We start from the raw sequence: 20,387 nt of genomic DNA, 5'->3' as shown, positions 1-20,387 counted from the left end.
CCTTTGTTCCCATTTGTTCTTAGTTTTACTGTATTTTTGGCGAATGCAAAGTAAGCCGATAGGCAAGCAAGCCGACAGAAAAGCAAGCCGAAAGTTATGTAATAGTTATGTAATCTATCAGAAATAATACATTGTCAGCCGTTATAATCAATACTGCGCGTAGTATTATAGTGCATAATGTATTCCAATGCACCAAAGAAACAAAAATGCGCCAATTTTTAGACATCTAGTGGGTACGGGCCTCAGCAGACCGCTGTCCATGGCCATGCCTCTCATCCGCTGTGGGATGTAATCCGAAATATCGGATCTTTTCCGTTTGTGTCCCCCCCCCAGCTAAGTGGGTGCATTATTTGCAACCCCCAGACGTACATGCTTTATTTTTACATAATAATTTACTATGTAATACGTGCTCTGAAATTGAGGGGTGAATAACGTACTGGGGGGCACAAACGGAAAAGATCAGAAATATCAAAAAAGCTCTGTATCCTTACGTCAAAAACTTTTTTGTCTAATAATGATCAGAACTGCGGCTTGAACTGTCAACCATAGATAATGAATGCTGTAAGTTATTTAAGTGATGAATGCTGTAAAAAATAACGATAGGTATAGGATTTCAGATATGCAAATGACAATTAAAAGTCAAGGAAGCTTAAACTCTCACCTGTACATGCAATTACTACATCCCAGGACGGATGATTGGTTCCATAGTCACAATCGATACTGATAGTAACAGATACATTAAATGTATATTGAGTTCCAGGGATCAAGTCAGTTATGCTGATAGGTAAGAAAGAACTTGGTCGATTGACAAAGATTTGTGGAAGCTGAGGCGTGGCTTCAACGGAAAAGAAGTCCCATCCGGAATTTGGTATGATTGAATTAAGTTTGAAAGATGTAGCGTTCCTTTGATAGAGTACGGCTTCAATATCAGGAGGGTCTGAAGCAAAGCACAGGAGTCAAAACAAACATGAAACGCAATTTAACGTGTCAACTGAATTGTGAAAGAGAAATCCTGTAAACAGTGTTTCGATAGCACCGCAGATTACGGATCTATTCTGTGTCGGCCCCCCAACTTAGTGAGCATAATTTTTTTATGATCCCCAGACTAACGTGCTATTTCCTTATATAGTAACGTGCTGTATAACAACATTGAAATTGTAACTGGGTATCATAAAAAACACTGGGGGATCGTAGAAAATTGATTTTTACATGTGGTTATGAATTCAGAGAAATTGCCCATTACTTCTGCAAAAACAAAAATACGTTTTTTATGTGATATGGTAAAACAATTTAAAAAAACCGAAAATGAACCTTTTTTCAGATGTTGAATTTCAATATAAATTCTCACTTTGCACTAAAAGCTGTCGCTTCTCAATCGATTATGATAAACCTTTTTATTAATGCTCAATTAAGGAAAAAAAAGTTTTCACCAAAATATACTATTTTAATATGCAGATGGTCAGTACTGGCGACAATTTTCACTGCGCAATTAGTTTTGGAAAATTTTGTGTTAAAGGTCAAAACAAGGTAAGCTTTTAATCGTTTTAGAAAGTTATTTTTATGTGGAAAATCATAACAGTGCATAATTCTGTTTTCTTAATCACGTAACAATATCTTTTGTCCTATTGTACCATAAAAGAAAAAAGCTTTTAAATAGTGAAAAATAGGTTTTTTTAAGCAAAAGTCCAGTAGAAGTTTAAAACTGTCAGCTCTCAATCAGTTATGAGTAACTTTTGTTAAAGAGTCATACAGTAGAAAGAAAAATTTTAATTGGCGGAAAGTCAAGTCAATTTTATATTTGAAGTTCAGAGAAGTGAAATAATTCTTTTCTAAGTGAGTCATTAAAAACTTTCTGTTTTGAAGTCGTAGGGTCGCAAAAGGGCTCTAATTGCTACAAAGCCTATATTTAAATATAGAGTATGTGTAAATTTCTAGTTTTTTAATCAGGTATAGGTAACATTTTTCTGCTGGTCTAATGGCAAAAGATGTGTTTCAATTAGTGAAAAGTCAATTTTTTGCAGAAGTTCAGTAAAAGTATACATTCTCACTTTTCAATCAGTTACGCTGAAACTTTATCCTGATGGTTCTACAATAATCAAGGGCTTTTAATTGGTAAAAGGTCTATTTTCAAATGTAGATAGTAGAAGTGTAAAAATCGGATTCTTCAATTACTTAAGGATAACTTTTGTTTTGGTGGTCAAATAGCGGAAAAAGGTTTTTCATAGTGAAAAGAAAAAATTCTGTATGCAGATTTTTATAGAAAAGTTAGATTTCTACCTTATAAATAGCCATAAGTACTTATTGTTTAGATAAGTTTTTAATTACAGAAAAGCCACTATTTATATGCGGAAGTTCAGTAAACTATAAACATCTCACTTCTCAATCAGTTATGGTTAAGTTCTGTCTAGATGTTCATATAGTAGAAAAAAATGTTTTTGTTCGGTTAATATTCCGTTTCTACTTGTAGAAGATCAATAGAAGAGTAAAAGATCCACTAATTAACCAGCTATGAGCAAATTTCTTTTCATTGTCACATGATAGAAAATTTTTTAATTAGTGTAAAGTCATTTTTTATTTGCAGAAATTCTGTTGAAGTGTAAATTTCACACTCCTGTGTCAATTGCGATTCACTTCTGTATCCATTGTAAAAAAGTAAAAAAAGTTTTTTAATTGTTATAAAGACAGTTCCTTATGTAGAAAAACAGTCGAAGTAATAAAATCAGATTTTTCAATCAGTAATGGGTAATTTTTATTTCGTTGGCCTAATAGCAGAAAAAGGTTTTCGAATTTTTTTATGCAGAAGTTCAGTAGAAGTGAAAACTTCTCACTTGTCAATTATTCGTGGTTAAATTTTGTCTTGATGGTCATTCGTAGAAAAAGGTCTGTAATTGGTAAAATGTCTGTTTACATTTCTAGAACATTAGAAGACGTGCAAAAATCACATTCTTCGATTAATTATTAATAACTGTTGTTTTGATGGTTTTATAGCATAAAAACGTTTTCAGCTAGTGAAGACTCCAATTTTACTTGCAGAAATACAGTAGACGTGTTAAATTCTCACTTCTGAAACAGTTTTAGTCATTATTTGTCCTGATGTTCATGTCTAGAAGGAAATTGTTTTCGAATAGTAAAAGGTCTAATTTCATTTGAAGAACTTCAGTTGAAATCTAAAGTTTTCATTCTTCAATTAGAAAATAATACCTTTTGTTTCGATGGTCTAATAGCAGACAAGAAGTTCAGCAGAAGTGAAAATTTCTCTTTTGTAAGTCAGTTATGGTTAAATTGTCTTGACAGTCATTTTCTAGAAAAAAATTTGTTAATTTGGAAAAAATTATGTTTTCATATGTAGAACTTCAGTAGAAGTAGAAAAAGCTGATCCTTCAATTAGTTAAGGATAATTTTGTTTTGATGGTCTAATAGCGGAAAAAGGGTTCCATTTAGTGAAAAGTCAATCTCTATATGCAGAATTTTAGTAGAAGTGTAAATTTCTCACTACTCAATCAGTTGTGGTCAATTTCTGTCTTGATGGCTAGTTGTACAAAACAGTTTTCTAGTTAAAAGGGTAATTTTCATATGTAGAACTACAGTAGAAGCGTAAAAATCTGATTCTTCAATTAGTTTTGAACAACGTTTTTTTTTATGTTCTAAAAGCATTAAAAAATTGATAATAAGTCAGTTTTTACTTGCAGATGTTCAAAAGAAGAGTGAAATTCTCACTTATCAATCAGTTATGGTTAATTTTTTCTTTAATGGTCATTTTGCATAAAAACGTTTTTATTTTCTTATACACAATATCAGTAGTAGAACAATTTTTTCTTTTCACAGCCAATTATTAGTAATCGGCTCGTTTCACCTCACCATTCAACTCTCCCTCCACTTATTGACCCTCCGCTTTCTCCTTGCGAGCACGCTCTCTGTCTCCCAACGAGTCGCACACGAAAACCCAGTCAACCGTTCAATCACTCGTTTGCTTGCTGACTTTTTTGTCTCTCAATAATTATTTTTCTATCGCTGTCTACATCATCAGTGGTTTTTGTCGCTTGTGCTCACTATAAAACTACTCACCGCTTGCACCAGCCTTACGTTCTCCATCTGTCCTTCCCCTGGTGGTTGCTTGCTTGCTTTTTTGTTGTCTCTCAATTGGCCCCAAATTCTAGTGATATTGGTTGCTCAACAACTTGCTCTCCGACCTTATTTTTCTTCCGCTTGCTCCCTTTCACTAGTTTTCTCACGTTGTTTTTCTCCACGCACTCGTCTCAATTTTACTTCTCTTCTTTCTCATCGTTTGCTCGCTTTTGATCTCTCAACCAGTATCAAAATATAGCTCGACCAATTACTCAGTGAATCACTCAGTCACTCACTTCCCCGACTAATACCTACACTCGTTCTCTAGTTTTTATCATCTATTCATCCCCACACACCTGCCTCTCTTTTCCGTCCATGATTGCTTTTGTTTCGTCTCTAAATTGTTTCCACACACACGCAGAAAATTGATCGGTTTCTCTCTCAATTGCACGCATTCATTTTAATGCTTCCTGCCCACCTATCGTGCTCTCCAACTGCTTGCCTCGCACACCTGTCTCACCACACCTTCCTTTCTCTTCTTCTCCACTTAACTGCTCGCTCCTTGTCTCTCAATTGGCCTCACAAGCTAGCCCGTTCGCTTGCGCAATCAATCGCTCTCAATCTCTTTTGCTCTGTTTTTTTGTTTTTGATTCGTTAGTATAGCTTTACTTCACCCCTACTCATCTCAGTTCTGTATGTCTCCTTCCATTCCTTGCATTTTGTGACATGCCGTTTTAGTAAATCTTCTCAAAAACTAATATGTCCCGGCAGCCCAAACGTTTTGTTGCTCCTACAGGACATTCATCAATGGTACACGTATGAGTATTTTGCAGTAACTGGATTTGGGATCTGCTACAGTCCAAAAAAAGAAATCTGATATTGAATTCGGCCATCTGATGGACTTTGTCGCTTTTGTTGTAAAGATTTTGAGTGATAGCAGTCCTTTTATAAATGCTGCGGCCGGAAAAAGAAATAGCGGAAGAGTTCCGATTAAAGCGAAGAAATCGAAGTCAGATAAGTTTGTGTTTTTTATGAATATTTTGACATAGTTTCAAATGTTATATTATTTGCGGTAACTAAACAGAAAAATTCCTCGTAAAGTTTATTCAATTTTGCTTAGGCTTCGAATAAATGTTTAACCAGTTCTTTCCCTGAGAAGCCAACCCAAAAGACTTCGTTTTCTGGCTAATTTTGGTATATATTTGTACACAGTGTTGATGAAAAGCAAAGCAAACTGTTAGTCCCTTACTGTCTGGGCTAACCCCCATTTCCAGATACCCCGACTAATTTCTAGTATAATTTCTAGTGTACAAATTTCGGTTTATATCCTTTTTTTCTTGATACCCCGACTAAGGAGATATTTAAGAGTTAGGTTTCTCAGCAAAAATAGCGTTAGTATGACATTGTTCAAATGCAAAAAAGACTCAGCATTAACACAGGCGGCAGGAATTATTAGAAAGTCTTTGCCAGAGTTGATTTCATTCATAAAAGTGGAAAATATTATAACAATTTTTTCAGTGTCCCCCCCTGTTTTTTGCCTGGAAAGACACTCGTGCCCCCTGTAGTTTGCCCAGGAATATACATCACTACTAATAGTGACAACAAGAAATTTAATTTTTGTAAAGAAGTTTTGTAAGATCTATGCCTGAAAAGAATTTTCAATCAAATTAGAAAGAGAGAAATCTTCGAAGAATTCAAGTATCGAGTCAAAACAATTGGTGTATAAACTAAAGAAAGGCTTCCAAAGTGGCCCACTAAAAACAAAAACTTATAACGTACTAGAGAGCCAATCAGACTGTCGAACTTTGCTTCGTTACAAAAAATAATGGGATCGATCATTGATGGGACACGGTGTCATGTAGACCAAAACGGACACAAATTGCAACATTAAAAATTCAAGAAAGAAAAGATAAAAAAAGGTTCCAGGTAACAAAAACAGTAGTTATCAATTGAAATCTTCAAATTGATTTTTGATCTTTCATACCTTAAAAAAAGATGTTATTTTCCAAAATATCTAGTACGTCTAAAACAATAGCAACAAATAATACGAAAAACGAAAGCAGAGATGAATTTTGAAGAAAAGGGTTCCCAAGCCTTTAAAACCAAATTTTATTCCGTAAAAAAGATAGAATCATTTGCGCCCTTTTGAACACCAAGGATGTGATATGTGACACCTAAAACTCACCAGGTAACAGGTTAAACAAACAAAAGGAAAATTGCCAAGCTAAAAGAGGTCACTTTTGTTTTGCAAATCAAATAACTTCAAAGTCATAAAAACATTACCTAGGAACTAAAAAAATCATTAGAAGGATCAATTTTCCCTCAAAAGGAAGCCATAAAAATCTGCTGTTATTGAGATTATGACATAGCTCAAAAAGTGGCGAAGATCCAAAATCCATTGCTTATTTTGAAAAAAGGTATTTTTAAAAGTGAAAACGAAATGAGTTTGAAACTCCTCAAGACGCCGAAGTGACCTTTCATTAGGTCTGTAATAAAAACAAAAAATAAGCAAAAACACATTTTTTTTAATAAAAAAAAGGACAGGGACTGATTGCTATCCATTTTTTTGTACTTCAAAAACAGCGATTAGATTGAAACAAATTTTGTTACTGATTTTTTCCAGATACTTGGATATTTGATAACTTAATAATGGCGAATCAATTAGTTAAATTACCAAAATGAATCCCGTAAACTTTTAATTCAAGAATACGCTGAAAGAAAACGCAAGTAAATCTAGCCCTGTTTGGAGTTAACAAAGAATTTGTTTTCATTTCATAGGTGTAATGATCGTGCAAGTTTACAAAGAGTCGACCAAAAAGCATATTTCGTGCATTTCCTGATAGAAAAAGTCTAATTTTAGAAAAGTTCAGGTAAACTTACTAAACAAAAGTTTGAATTGAAGAGTTAAAAAAAATACTCTTCCATCTTCCATGTTCATAAATATTTAGACCTCGGAAAGTCATTGGAAGAAAATGAATAACAGCCTTTCCTTTAAATTTTCTACACCGGATGTTTCTCCTAATAATACCAATCACAAGCATCTTTGATGAATATATATCCATATGCCAAATTTGACCGAAAAAAAGGCACTTAAATATATAATTTCTCACCCAATAAAGTGCGTCAGAACAATTATTATGTGAAAATTAAAAGCCTTCAATCCGTCTGCGGTTCGGTACAATGCTGTTTGATAGAAATTGCTTGTTGAGATTATTAAAAAGAAATAAAAACGTGTTTAAGAAAAAAACTTTTCTGCATTTTGTTTAGCGTAGTTCTTTGATAACTTTGCGTTGAAGTTTGCGTCGATCTTTTTAAATTCAACGCTTTAACAGCTAATCACATTTTTAAGCGTAGATCATACTGAATTTCGCGCTGAATTTAGCAAACATCTATCATAAACTCAACGCATTTACCGCCAATTTTACATAATTTTGCGTTAAATTTAGCAGAAGAGCTTACATAAATTCCCTGCTTTGAACTCCAATCTTACGTAATTATGCGTTCAGATTAGCGTAGATCTTGCATACTTTTGCCTTGAATTAGGCATAGATTTTACAAAAACTCAACGCCTTAACCACCAAATTTCCAGTAGATCTTACATAAATTTGCGTTGAATTAAACTAAGTTCTTTCTTAATTTTGAGTTGAAATTAGCATAAATCAAATTCAAAGCATTCACCGCTAATATTACATAATTTTGCGTTTTTAAGCGTAGATTTTAAATAATTTTGCGTTCAATTTAGCGCAGATCTTATGCAAATTTGCGCTGAATTCAGCGTAGTTTTGACATAATTTCCAATCATAAATAAATTTGCGTTGCATTTAGCGTAGATTTTACACAATTTTTTGTTGAATTATGCGTGGATATTACAAAAATTGAACGCAATAAACTTAGAAATTCAACGCATTAACCGCCAATTTCATTAATTTTAAATTTTCGAGCGTTCATCCTAAAAGTTAGAACAGGGCACTTTTGTTTTTCCAAATTATTTATTTTCAAAATCATAAAAACATTAGCTATCAACTGAAATCATTAAAGAGGGTAATTTTTCTCCAATAGAAGTCATTGATATCTGCCTCTATTCAGACTAAGTCGTACGTCTGATAAGAGAACGTCATAACTACAATTTGATCAACAAAAAGGAGAGAAAAAAGTGGCATACCTCAATAATCCATTGCTTATTTTAAAAACAAGTGCTCATGAAAGTCGAAAAGAAATAAGTTTCCAATTCCTCATGACGCCAATTGGATCTTTCATTAATGTGCCTTCATTTGAATTGTTCAATTCTGGAATTAAAATAGAGAAAAACCGAAACACAATGTTTTTTTTTTCAAAAAAGGATAGTGACTAATTACAACTCGAAATGTTTTGTACTATGAAAACAACGATAAGAACAAAAATTCCCTTGCTATTGATGTTTTTCCCCCAGGAACAAGCAATTTTTCAAAGCATTTGGATAATTGATAATTCGACAGAAAAAGTTGACATATCAAAAATAAATGATGCATTATGGTTAATCTTTGAGTTAAATTAGCAAAAAGCCGGCCAAATTTTAGTTCAAGGGCGCTCTTAAAGGAAAGGCGATTTTAACTTGACCTGTTTGGTGTTAACAAAGACTTTTATTTTTTTTCAAATGTGTGCTTGTCCTGCAAAATTATACAGAGCGGACTAAAAACGCTTATTTTGCGCCCTTTCTGTTGGAACCCAATAACTTTGTCATGGATCGTCTGAAGAAAAATACTCATGCGACGAAATAATTTCGAAGCAGCATGATGTTAGCTTTTGTAGCATATGACGTGGAATTACCAATGTAGTAAACACTCTCTTATACTTAATCTAGTCTGTTGGTAACTAGGATAAAGCCCCAGTAGCTGAGCCGTTACGACGTGCTACGCAAATCAAATTTACAACAATTGTCGCAGAAGTTCAATTCGCAGATAAAATGAAACTTGTTGGCAGCGGTTATGCTGAACACACAATGATATAAACTTAAGTCTAAAATGGAATCTAAAAGAGTAAACTGGGACATAAACAGAGTACTGACAATCGACAAAAAGCTGAGCAGGAGGATTTTGCAAGTGGTTTTGACTGGTTTAGCTGCAAGGAAAACCTCTACTGTGACCCGACAACAGTAAAAAGCAAAAAACCGGGTCGAGCAAGGTCTTGTATGAAATGAAAGAACTGCGATGAATAGCGACAAAAAGAAACTTTTCACCGTTAAGTGCTCAAAAATTTTAGCAACGAATGCGTTGAAAGCGGCAATATTTTGTAGGATTTGCGGTTTTTATCGGTAAAATTTTAAAATTCACCACATCCATCGGATTTCTTGTAAAAAGAATCTTTTGTACTCAGGGCTACAGCTTCTCAACGGTTGCATGTCAACGAGTTCTGAATTAACTCCGCCATCTGTTACCTATTAGTTTGAATTCAAATCAGATTCGTTGACACTTTGTAAGAATCGCGGTTTCAGCGGTGAATTCTTTATTTTCACCGCTTAAACTGTGAAAAATTTATTTAGCCGCTACGAACTCGGGGCGGTGAAAAAAAACTTGACACAGCTCAAAATCGCAATTGTTGCACAAAATCACCGCCAAAATAATGTGTTATTTAGTGTTGTTCGCCGGTAATTTTATGTAAGATGTGTGGCTTTTAAGGCTGATTTTTTTCTGACTTTCTGGCTGAATTTCAGAGACAATAACAATTTTTCTCTACACAAACTGTACACAAAATCCATGATATTTTAGGCTTCCCTTACAAAGAGGACATCTTTCCATGAGATTTATTTTATAAGAAAATGAATGCCAAACGTTTTTCCTAAACAGGCTGCACAGAACTTTTAAGCTGAAAAAATTACTTAAAAATAACCATTACGTGAAAAGAAAAACAGATGAGCAACTATTAAAAAATGGCACAATTAAAACATATCTTTCTTTTAAATTGTTTTTCGCTAATTGGTAACCAACGTTATGAGGAAGTTGACCTCTTTTCCGGGCAAGCGATTACATTTATGCTTCTCGTTTCAGATTTCTGATTGAAACTAGAATACTTATCAACATCTTGGTTTTTTATTTGAGGGAATACTTACATCAGTCGGTTTCGTTTTGTAAAGAAAAATTCTATGCCTGAAGGGAAATGTCTATCAAATGAGAAAGAGAGAATGTTTTAAAAAATCATAAATTGAGTCAAAACAATTGGTGAATAAATTAAATAAGAACGGCTTCCAAAATGACTGACTAAGTAAACAAAAAGAAACAAAACTAAGAAGGTATCATGGAGCCAATGAGTGTGTCAGTTTTAGGACTAGAGGCAAGACAAACAGCAAAACTATATAACAACAACAAACGTTGTTTATGTTCAAAATTCAATGTCATTTTTGAGAGACCTCGTTTTCGAGAAAAAGCAAAAAAGAAGTCCGGATCTTTGATTTTCCTAATTTGTCATACGTCTGCAAGAACAGCAACAAATAAATACGAAAAACAAGAACACAGATGAGTTTTTGGAGAAAACCGTTCCCAAGCCCTTAAAACCAAATTTTATTCCGTATAAAAGATAGACTCAGTTGAACTTTTTTTAAACACGAAGGATGTGACATGTGACACGTAAAACTCCCCAGGTAACAAGTAGACAAGCAAAAGAACAAAATGTGCCAAGCTAGAAAATGCGCTTTCGTTTTGCAAATCAAATAACTTCAAAGCTATAAAGACATCAGCTATCAACTAAAAAAAGGCACAAAAGGATCACTTTTTTCGCAAATGGAAAACATTGAGATTTGTTATTATTCAGGCTATGATCTACGTCTAGTAAACGAACGGCAAAAATACAAGATGAATAACAAAAAAAGAGCGAAAAAAGTGGTATAACTACAAATTCCATTGCATATTTTGAAAACAGTTATTCCTAAATTGATAACGAAATGAGTTTGAAACTCCTCAAGACGCCAACGGGACTTTTAATTAGTTAACTCCTATCTCAATTGTTTAGCTCTGTAATTAATATGAAAAAGCAGAGACACTTTTTTTTTAAAAAAAGCACGGACTGATTACAATTTGTTTTTTTTTTTGTATTTTAAAAACACCGATTAGAATAAAACTAATTTTGTTATTGAAGTTCGTTCGTTAGGGACACCCATTTTTTCGAATCTTTCGATATTTGTTAATTTAATAATGGCGAATAATTCGGTTAAATTAGCAAACAAAACCCGCAAAACTTTAATTCAAGAACACTCTGAAAGGAAATGCAAGTAAACCTAGCCTTGTTTGGAGTTATCAAAGATTTTGTTTTCATTTCATAGGTGTGTTAATCGTGAAAATTGGTGGACAAAAAGCATACTTTGTGCCCTTTTTGTCAGACATAGGCTAAATTTTGAAAAATGTAGGTAAATTTTTTAACCAAAAGTTTGGATCAAAGTGTTAAAAAACACTCTTCCATCTTCAAAGGTGAACCCAGAAAAACTATCCATATCACTTTGAAAATTTTTTTAAAGAAACAAATTTGGCAAAAAAAATTGCCCGAAAATACCGAAAATGTGAACAGAAACAACGCAAATCAGTCAATTTTTATCATAAAGTTTAGACCTCGATAAGTCTTTGAAAAAAATTTAAAAAACAGCCTTTTTCTTATATATTCTACACCGCATATTTTTCTAATGATACAAACCACAGTCCTCTATGATGAATATATCGATAGATCAAAAATGACCGAACAAAAAAGCAAAAAGTCTTCAATTCGTCTGCTGTTCGCTACGATACTGTTCAATATGAATGGCATGTTGAGAATACTAAAATGGACAAAAAATATTTGTTTTAGAAAAACCATTTTGCATTTTGTTCAGCGTACTTCTTAGATGAACTTGCGTTGAATTTAGCGTAGATCTCACCTATATTCAACGCATTCGCCGCCAATGTTACATAATTTTGCGTTGAATTAACCGTAAAGCTTATATAATTTTGCGTTGAGTTTAGCGTAGATCTTACATAATTTCCGCGCTTTCAACGCGAATCTTACGTAATTAGCTGTTGAACTTACCGTAGATCTTTCATTTTTTTTTTCGTTGAATAAAGCGTAGATCTTTCAAAGTCTCAACGCATTAACAACTAATTTTCCAGCGTAGATGTTACATAATTTTGCGTTGAGTATAACTTAGATTTTACATAATTTGACGCTGCATTTAGCATAAACCATTTCAAAGCACTCGCTGCTAATATATCTGCATAGATCTTACATAATTTCGCGTTGAATTTAGCGTAGATCTCATAAAATTTCGCTTTTAAATTAGCGTAGTTCTAACATCCACGCGTTCCACGCGTTCACCAAAAGCTCCACTCGTTCACTGCCAAGCATTCATAACTTTGCGTTGCATTCAGAGTAGATCTTACACAATTTGCGTTGAATTATGCGTAGATCTTACAAAATATCAATACAATAACAGTCAATCTCACATAAGATAGATCTTAAAGAAGTCAACCCATTAACAGTCAATCTCACATAATTTTGCGTTGAAACAGGCGAAGATCTTACCAAAAATCAACGCATTAACCGCCACTTGTATTATTTTCGAGTTTACAAGGGCAATGTTACTTATTTTTCCGCTGATTATAGCCTAAATTTTACTTAGCTTCAATGCATTCACCACTAATGTTAAATAATTTTGCGTTTTCAAGACTAGATCTTACATAATAACACTTTAAATTTAGCGTAGATCTTTTTAAAAAAAAATCGTTGAATTTGGTGTAGATCTTACATAATTTTGAGTACAACCATTTTAGAATAGATCTTACAAAAATGCAACGCGCTCACCCACAATCTTAAATATTTTAGGTTTTCAAGTGTAGATCTCATATAATCTCGCAGTGTATTTAGCGTTGATCTTACATAAATTTATGTTGGGTTTAGCCTAGATTATTCGATGCTGAAATTAATGTAGACAATTCAAAATTTTACGTTTATTTTATCTCAGATTTTAGATAATTTTGCGTTGAATTAAGCAAATTTTTACTTATATTCAACGCGTTCACTGCCAATAAAACATAATTTTGTGTTTTTTAACTTAGTTATTACCTAATTTTCGTTAAGTTTAGCGTAAATCTTGTCAAAATTTGCGTCGACATTAGGTTAGATCTTTGTATTTTTTGCGTTGAATTTAAAGAAGATCTTACATAAACTCAGCTCATTCGGCGCCAAAGTTAAAGAAATTTGCGTTTATAATAATTTAGCGTTGATTTTACATAATTTTCGCGGCACTAGGTATGGGCGTGTGTATGTTTATGTGAGGTGGGTAGAGGGGGTCAGCGATAGGTAAGAGGGAGGGGGAGTAGTTAGGTATGTGGGGGGAGGATTCGGGTTAAGTAAGATTAGGTTGCTTAATTATGGAGCCTCAAAAGTGAAATTTGGTTAAAATTCATGGTAGGCGCACTAAAAACTCGTTTAAAAAACAATTTTTATTCAATCAAACCAATAATCTTCTATCGATATCCAGCATTTGGCTAAATGCAACAAATAAGTACCAAATAATTGTAGGAATTACGGTTAAGAAACGAAATTTGGTTAAAATCTACGCTTAGACATCGCGAAAGTATTTAAGATCTACGCTTGGAAACGCCAAATTTATGTGCGAGTTGACGTTACAGACCGATTGATAAATTGTATGGTTCATAGCAAAACTACGGTATTGTGGCAAAGTGGCAAAGAGGCCAAAAGCATCCAGTAGTTCTTTTGTTCGAGTCTCTTACGCAGAGGTCTATGCGGTAAAATTTTGTAAGATCAACGCCATATTCAACGCACAATTACGAAACATCTACGCCTAATTCAATGCAAAACTTTGTAAGATACTCTGTAAGAAACCTTGACAAGTAAAAAAACTCGGCATAATTTTCTTAAATAATATGGAAGCGAAAGCTTTTGAATTTACGTCTTCAAATTCAACGCATTCAAATCAAAATGTTGTAACACAAATGTGGTGAATTTTTCGAAATTTCTGCGCTAATTATGGCTTATTTTATATAGTTTTGGCAACAATCCTCGGCCCGCAGATGTTTTTAGACAAAAAGAGAGTCTTGTATCGCGTTATCTTGTGTCCTATCATATTAAATGCTGAGGCATTAGGCAGACCAAACAACAATTTCATAAGCAAAAACAAAATAACACAGGTTATATGGTTTGACCAATTTTTGCTTGCGCTTTATTGGGTAGAAGTCAAATTTGCAGCTTGATATACGATTTCTACCGTGGAAAAAAAGTTTAAAAGTTTCGCTACCGTTAGTTACTAACCGGTCATCACGGTAAAATTTATAGATTAATTTGCTTTGGCCAAATATTTTGCTGTTCATTCTGTTTTTCCCTGTTGAAACATTCCACAAATAATAGAAAAGCTATGCTCACAAAGACCTAATGGGTTTGTTTAGAGCAGTTTTTGATATTCATAACATTGCAGTGATGAGATAGCAACCAGAAACTCGTGAAAACTTACAAACCCATGTTGGCAAGAAGGTTATCAAGATTCATTGAAGCTCAATAGAAGTATTTGAAATAGAAAGTTTGAAAAAACTCTCGATATCAGCTGATGATGAGGAACTGTCTTGGAACTGTCAAAGAGGAAAATACGGATTGCGGTCAAACGTACTTTCAATTTCTGTTAAAAACATTTGCATTGGGAAACCACACAAAAAACATAGACAAACTTTTTTGACTAACATTATATCACACAGGAAAAAGCATGACAAGTTGACCTAATAATAAAAAAATGCAAACTAAATTCAAAAAACTTTGTCTCTGGGAAAGTTGGCTCAGAGACAAGGACGCAGTTGAAGGACGCAGTCCAGCACAAGTTGTCAACATATAAATTGAAAAAAAGATGATGTTCCCAATTGATTGGGAGATTGATGGTAGGTCAAAAATTTAACAAAAACACAGCCGAAAAATGAGAACTTGACTTTTTCTCGGTGTGTCAAACTCCAAAAACAAAATTGTCTATAATCTTAGAATACTTTAACACTATTTGAATAAACAACCAACTTAATAAGAAACTCATTTGTCTGTGGAAATTTTTATCTAGAAAAAGAAACTGAGACTGCCAAAGTTTTCAGTTATCAATAACTGATCGAATTATCCAATTTATATCAGTGCAATTTTAGTCCAACAAGAATGACACAAAATTTCTCGAATTGCATTTACCACTTAATTGCTCAAAAAAACGAACAGTCGAACAAAAGACATATATAGGCGATCAATATCCAACTTTATTAGAGCCTACGTGTGAAAGAAAAGAAACCAAAACCTTCACCTGGAAGAGTGGATTGATAATATTGCTGCAATTAAAATTTGTGGAAGCAGATGAACTCAATAGTAACAAAAAGTCTGTCCAAGATTTTAATGAAGTTTTTTGATGTTGTAGTGTCACTGACACCTTCCGTGTTACCCAAGAGAAACAAGAAAACAAAGAAGTCTATCAGAGAAAGAGAAATGATGAAATATCGAGACTATGCATAGCAAAAAATTCCTATAGTTCGAAGTGCTTCCGTTAAACCAATTTTCAGATTCTATCACGAGTTTGGCAGCAAAATTTCATCAAACACTATTTACTATTTGATCATGCAATTCGTCGTGACTTTTTTTTACATCAGCTATTATTTTTTGTTTGAGTGAGTGAAGAAAAAGAAAAAAAAAGTTTTACCGAATGAAACATTAGCTAGTCATGACAACATAGGCTATCAGGTTGGAAAATATTTATATCCAGATCTTGCTGAGATGTTATCGGATAATAAAAGCAAATGATTAACCAGATTATTTTCCTCAATTTCACAAAGTTGGCAAAAATTGTGACATTTATTTAAATGATGACACTTCGGTGTCAGAAAATTGTCGACCACAAAGTATTAGAGAACAAAAGTTCTGGACATTTATGCTCGCTTAGATTGAAAAAAATTTTTTGGTGCAGATCAGCACATATTCATCAAAAATTTGATTTTATAGGCTTTCGTTGTAAAAGGAACAATAGACTGACAAAGAACAATAAGTCCTGGAGGATAACATGATATTAAAGTAAAAAGTGATGAATTATAGAGTACCACGGGGCTCCATTCCAGTAGCCTTCTGTTTATTTTTTTCTTCAACGATCGGTTTTATTCTACAATGGGTAGCAAAATTTCTTCTAATGCCACCTGTTCTAGTCTGTTTTGCTCTGGTAAGAAATCTGGACAAGTCTAACAGGAATTGTTATGGATATATCCCAATGGCTACCTTTAAAGAAGCTTAACCTGAAATTTGACAAACCTGAAGTGAATTGCGGTGGTTCACCCAATGCTACTTCAACTCGCCTCAATATTGATAAAAATTTATAATCTGCATATCATATGAGCCAAGTTGAAAAAAAAACCAACAGGAATGGATTGAAATTTACTCAATTTCTGATCGCTCAAACACCTTCCTTTTTCTACAAAGCAAACGCATAGTTAATCTTCAAATTCGGCGCTCTAATTTATGGCTGTACATTTAGATCAGAGCAACAAGATAATATTAATAACAAAAACGAGTAGTGGAGCAATATTATTGAAAAAAATTTTGAATTTTTTTTGTTGTTTCTCATTTTTTTGTGCAAAAACTTCAATGAAACATTTGTGATCAATAGCGCAGAAATTGTCGATCTATTACTCAATGAGAATGGGCTCAAAGTTTTGTTCATAAGGTTTTCAGTTGAGCAACCACTCGAAGAAGAACATTTTTTTCATTGGTTGTGCCTGTTGGACTGATGTTTACTGTTTTTAAAATACGTGAATTTGTACCTCAAACCAACTATCCAACACAATTTAATGGGTTCATTTTTTGGCATTGTCATCAGGCTTAAGATTAATAACATAACTGAGACCAAATTGGGCCTGACAATGAACTGTTTTCATAGTTTTTGAATTAATTTCCAGTAGAATAACCCTCCGTGATCTGGTGTATCCTGTGTTTAAGCTTAAAATTAAAGTTTTTTTCTGATATAAGACAAAATAAAGAAAAACAAAAGTTAGGCTGCGTATGGAAAGCAACCCAGCGTTAGGCCTCGATTTATGTAAGTACGTTGATAGTCTGGAGAAAAGGGCCTTTATTTAATAAAAGTACACAATCGAGCTTCATAGTTAGTTTTGAGGAAAAATCTTTCATGGGGTCCATCAAAAGTTTTTACAAACTTCGAAGTTCTTTATTTTGTTTTTGTTTCTGTACATAATAAAGCGGCAACTAAAGAGCATTCATCAAAAGACTCCTATTAAAAAACATCAGGAAATTTCCAATAACTTAGGAATTAATGTAAATTACATGATGAATCAGTTCTCGCAACTGGGTTTTATTGCGATAATACCTGATGAAAGAAAACTATGTGGTTTATTTAAGTAAAGGTCTTCTGCTTGTTAGCCATAATGAAATCCTACGTTTTTTCTTCAAGCCTGACCTGTGGGCTACGTTGTAAGCATTGGTGAAAGATTTTAGTGCCATTTATTTTGCAAAGCAGACTCATGAAAAAAACTTTTCCTCAGCCCATGATTCGGCGCTAGCTTGACCTCTTTTTCGTGTCTCCTTTATTTTCAGTCGAGTAAAATTCGAGCAAAACATTTGGAGGTCGAGTAAAAATCCAGCTTGAAAAGTTTGAATACAGCAAAAGGCGAGCATGAAAATTTGGATCGAGACAAACTCGAGCACAAAGAAATTGTGTTTGGCTAAATTCCGGTGGTTCCTCAAGGTTGGGCTGAGGTCATTTGATAGGTTTTCTGGGTCGGTCATAGTCTGTTCACACTAATTTTTGGTCTAGAATGGTGTTTTCATGAGTGGAGGCCTAAACCTGGGGCATGATCATTCTCCTTACATCAACATTCGCTTCTTATTTCATCATTCAGGGGTTTGGTTGAATTTTAGTATTTATCCACAGCCATCTGAGAATTTTTATCGTGTGAGATCTCTCAAATTTCTTACGAAATAGTCTTATAAGTACTTATAAGATTATACATCGCCTGACTGAAACTTTGTAAGACAATTTATCAGGTATTACACGATTAAAAAAATACCCGATCTGATCAGATCTTACACGATGATAGTTCACTTTTGTCAGATCTTATACGATAAAATTTCTGCCCCATAAGATCTTACCCGAAAACAATTCTGCCTGTCGAAAATATTAATCGTGTAAGATCTGAGAAGATGATTTACATAGAGCAGAATTTTTATCGTGTAAGACCATGTGAGATCTTACAAGATAAAGTTTTTTTTATTACTATCTTGTTAGATCTTTTACGATAAAAATCCAAGAATCACTGGGTGTTTAACAGAAACTATTTAGAAAAAGTTTGAAATTTAGGAACCATTTAGGAAAAATCACACAAACGATAACAACATTTCACAGATTCCAATAAACTTACCTGTTTTACCAAATTGCGGATTTGTTTGACAAAAGATTTGAAGGATTACCTGTGCAAATGTTGATCCAAAATGTAGCGCTAGAAACAAGTTGTCTACCGCATGGTGAACTTGTACCAATTGCAGACACTAATCGCAACCTGTAGCCATTCCCTGCCGTTAAGTTGCCAATTGTCAAGTCACTGGAAGCTGAGTTGGCAAATGGTGGGTTTTCAGAAAACCTCGTTATTGGAGAAAATGAGGGGTAGTAAAAGAGATAATTGATTCCATAAGTGTCCGAAGATCTGATTTGACTACCACGAAAAGTCAAAGCTGTTTGATCAGCCACCGCAACCGTTCGTCGATTGTTCCAATCTATGTATGGCCCAGAAGGGACTGTAAAATACACAATGTTTGTTGAGTATAGTCCTGTCAAAAATCTGTAAAAATCCTGCCAAAATTTCAGCTTTCAGATCAGTACGAATGATCAAAAACAAGAGTAGAAGACTGCGTTCCGTAAAATCCATAAAGAACAGATATCGAAATGAGTTGATTAAGTTACGACCGCGCATTTAATAAAAAAAAGCTTGGCCAGCAAATGGCTTCTGCAGATTATTTTTATTTTCAATCATTAGGATCCATTTTAATAGGGACTCCATTACAGACGTGAATTACATCTACCACATACGACCTTGAATTATCTTAAATTCAACATAAGATTATACGCTGAAGTCGATCTAATAAGTGATAAAACACACAAAGGATCAAACGGTAAGCATCCGAATGACCTAAAAACTGTTGCAAGAGAGAGTGAGAACTTAAAACAAGCGTGGAAATTCCTTTAGTGAGAACCAGGAGACATTTAAAAAATTGACTCAGCTGTTTTTCGAAGACAGAAACAATATAGCCCAAAGAATCCCCAATTGACTCAAAATAAAAGCTTTCTCAGACATTTGCCAAGTACAGGCTATGTATAATTATTATTACATCTTTCATATATAAAAACGGTGTTAAGCAAACTGAAAATAGAAAAGAGTAAAATCATACATTATTTTATAATCTCCACAACTGGAGACTGCAAAATGGTTAATTTCAGGTTACCGAGGATTCCCTTCGCTCCTGTCAATGGCTTAAAACATGAAAAACGTTAAAAAATTTTAGGCTTAAAAATAAAGCATAAGAATAATATTTCATACAAAGAAAAGAAAAAAAATTAAGAACAAAAAATTTGAAGCCTAAAAAAAATAATTGAATATTCTGCCGCAAGAGGTGTTGTCCAGATATTTTAAACACAAATTCTTTGTTTTCAGTGATATGAGACATTACATGCGGAACTCAAAACAAAAATTAAAAAAATCACTGTCAAAATGAGAACAAAACAAAACAATTTCTTGCAAGCTAAAGACGGCTGTTCAAACATTTGACAGTCTCTTCTTGTCATTGAAACTCATAAAACAACTCTAAATAAAAACAATTTTATTGAAAAAAATTGCCTCAACGGTGACAAAAGGAAAGCGATAAAGAACAATGATTAAAATAGACAAAAAATTAGGTTTAATTTTGACAGATTTGACTTCAGGATAGACCATTTGAATCTGGAAAGTTTGCAAGATGGAAAACAAGTACATAAAAAATCAAAAGCGTTCAAACTTGCAAAAATATATATATAATAGCTGGAAATTGACTCTAAAGGCCAAAGAAGAACTTAAAATAGCCTACGCGTTCAAAAGCTCACAACTATTAGTCAAAGTTTGTTTAACTATTGCTCAGCAGTTTACCCGATATACTTTTTTTTTCACGAGCAGTCTGACTTCTAATTCTTGCCTCAATGATTTTTTAATGAAAAAAGAAAACCATGTCCCCTCTTGGAGTTGCAAAAACATATTAGACCGCTCGTGAACTAATAATTTCTCCGTCAAACTGCTGAACAATTGCTAAACAAACCGAGAAAAATTTTA

At 33.6% G+C, this 20,387-nt stretch overlaps 1 protein-coding gene across 1 annotated transcript in view; it reads right to left on the bottom strand.

Moving 5' to 3' along the window:
* Nucleotides 1-661: 661 nt before the first annotated feature.
* The window catches only part of LOC142357435 (uncharacterized), a gene marked incomplete at both ends in the record, with an annotated part of 34,795 nt that continues 15,069 nt past the window's right edge, over nt 662-20,387 (bottom strand). The window contains 2 exons of the mRNA XM_075409067.1: nt 662-937; nt 18,502-18,825. Coding sequence (XP_075265182.1) covers nt 662-937; nt 18,502-18,825 — 600 coding nt within the window. The remainder of the gene's footprint in view (nt 938-18,501; nt 18,826-20,387) is intronic.

Source organism: Convolutriloba macropyga, unplaced genomic scaffold, assembly GCF_964194025.1.
Source record: "Convolutriloba macropyga unplaced genomic scaffold, txConMacr16.3 SCAFFOLD_1916, whole genome shotgun sequence".
NCBI classification, from domain to species: domain Eukaryota; kingdom Metazoa; phylum Xenacoelomorpha; order Acoela; family Convolutidae; genus Convolutriloba; species Convolutriloba macropyga.
This window is presented reverse-complemented; position numbering and strand designations above follow the sequence as displayed.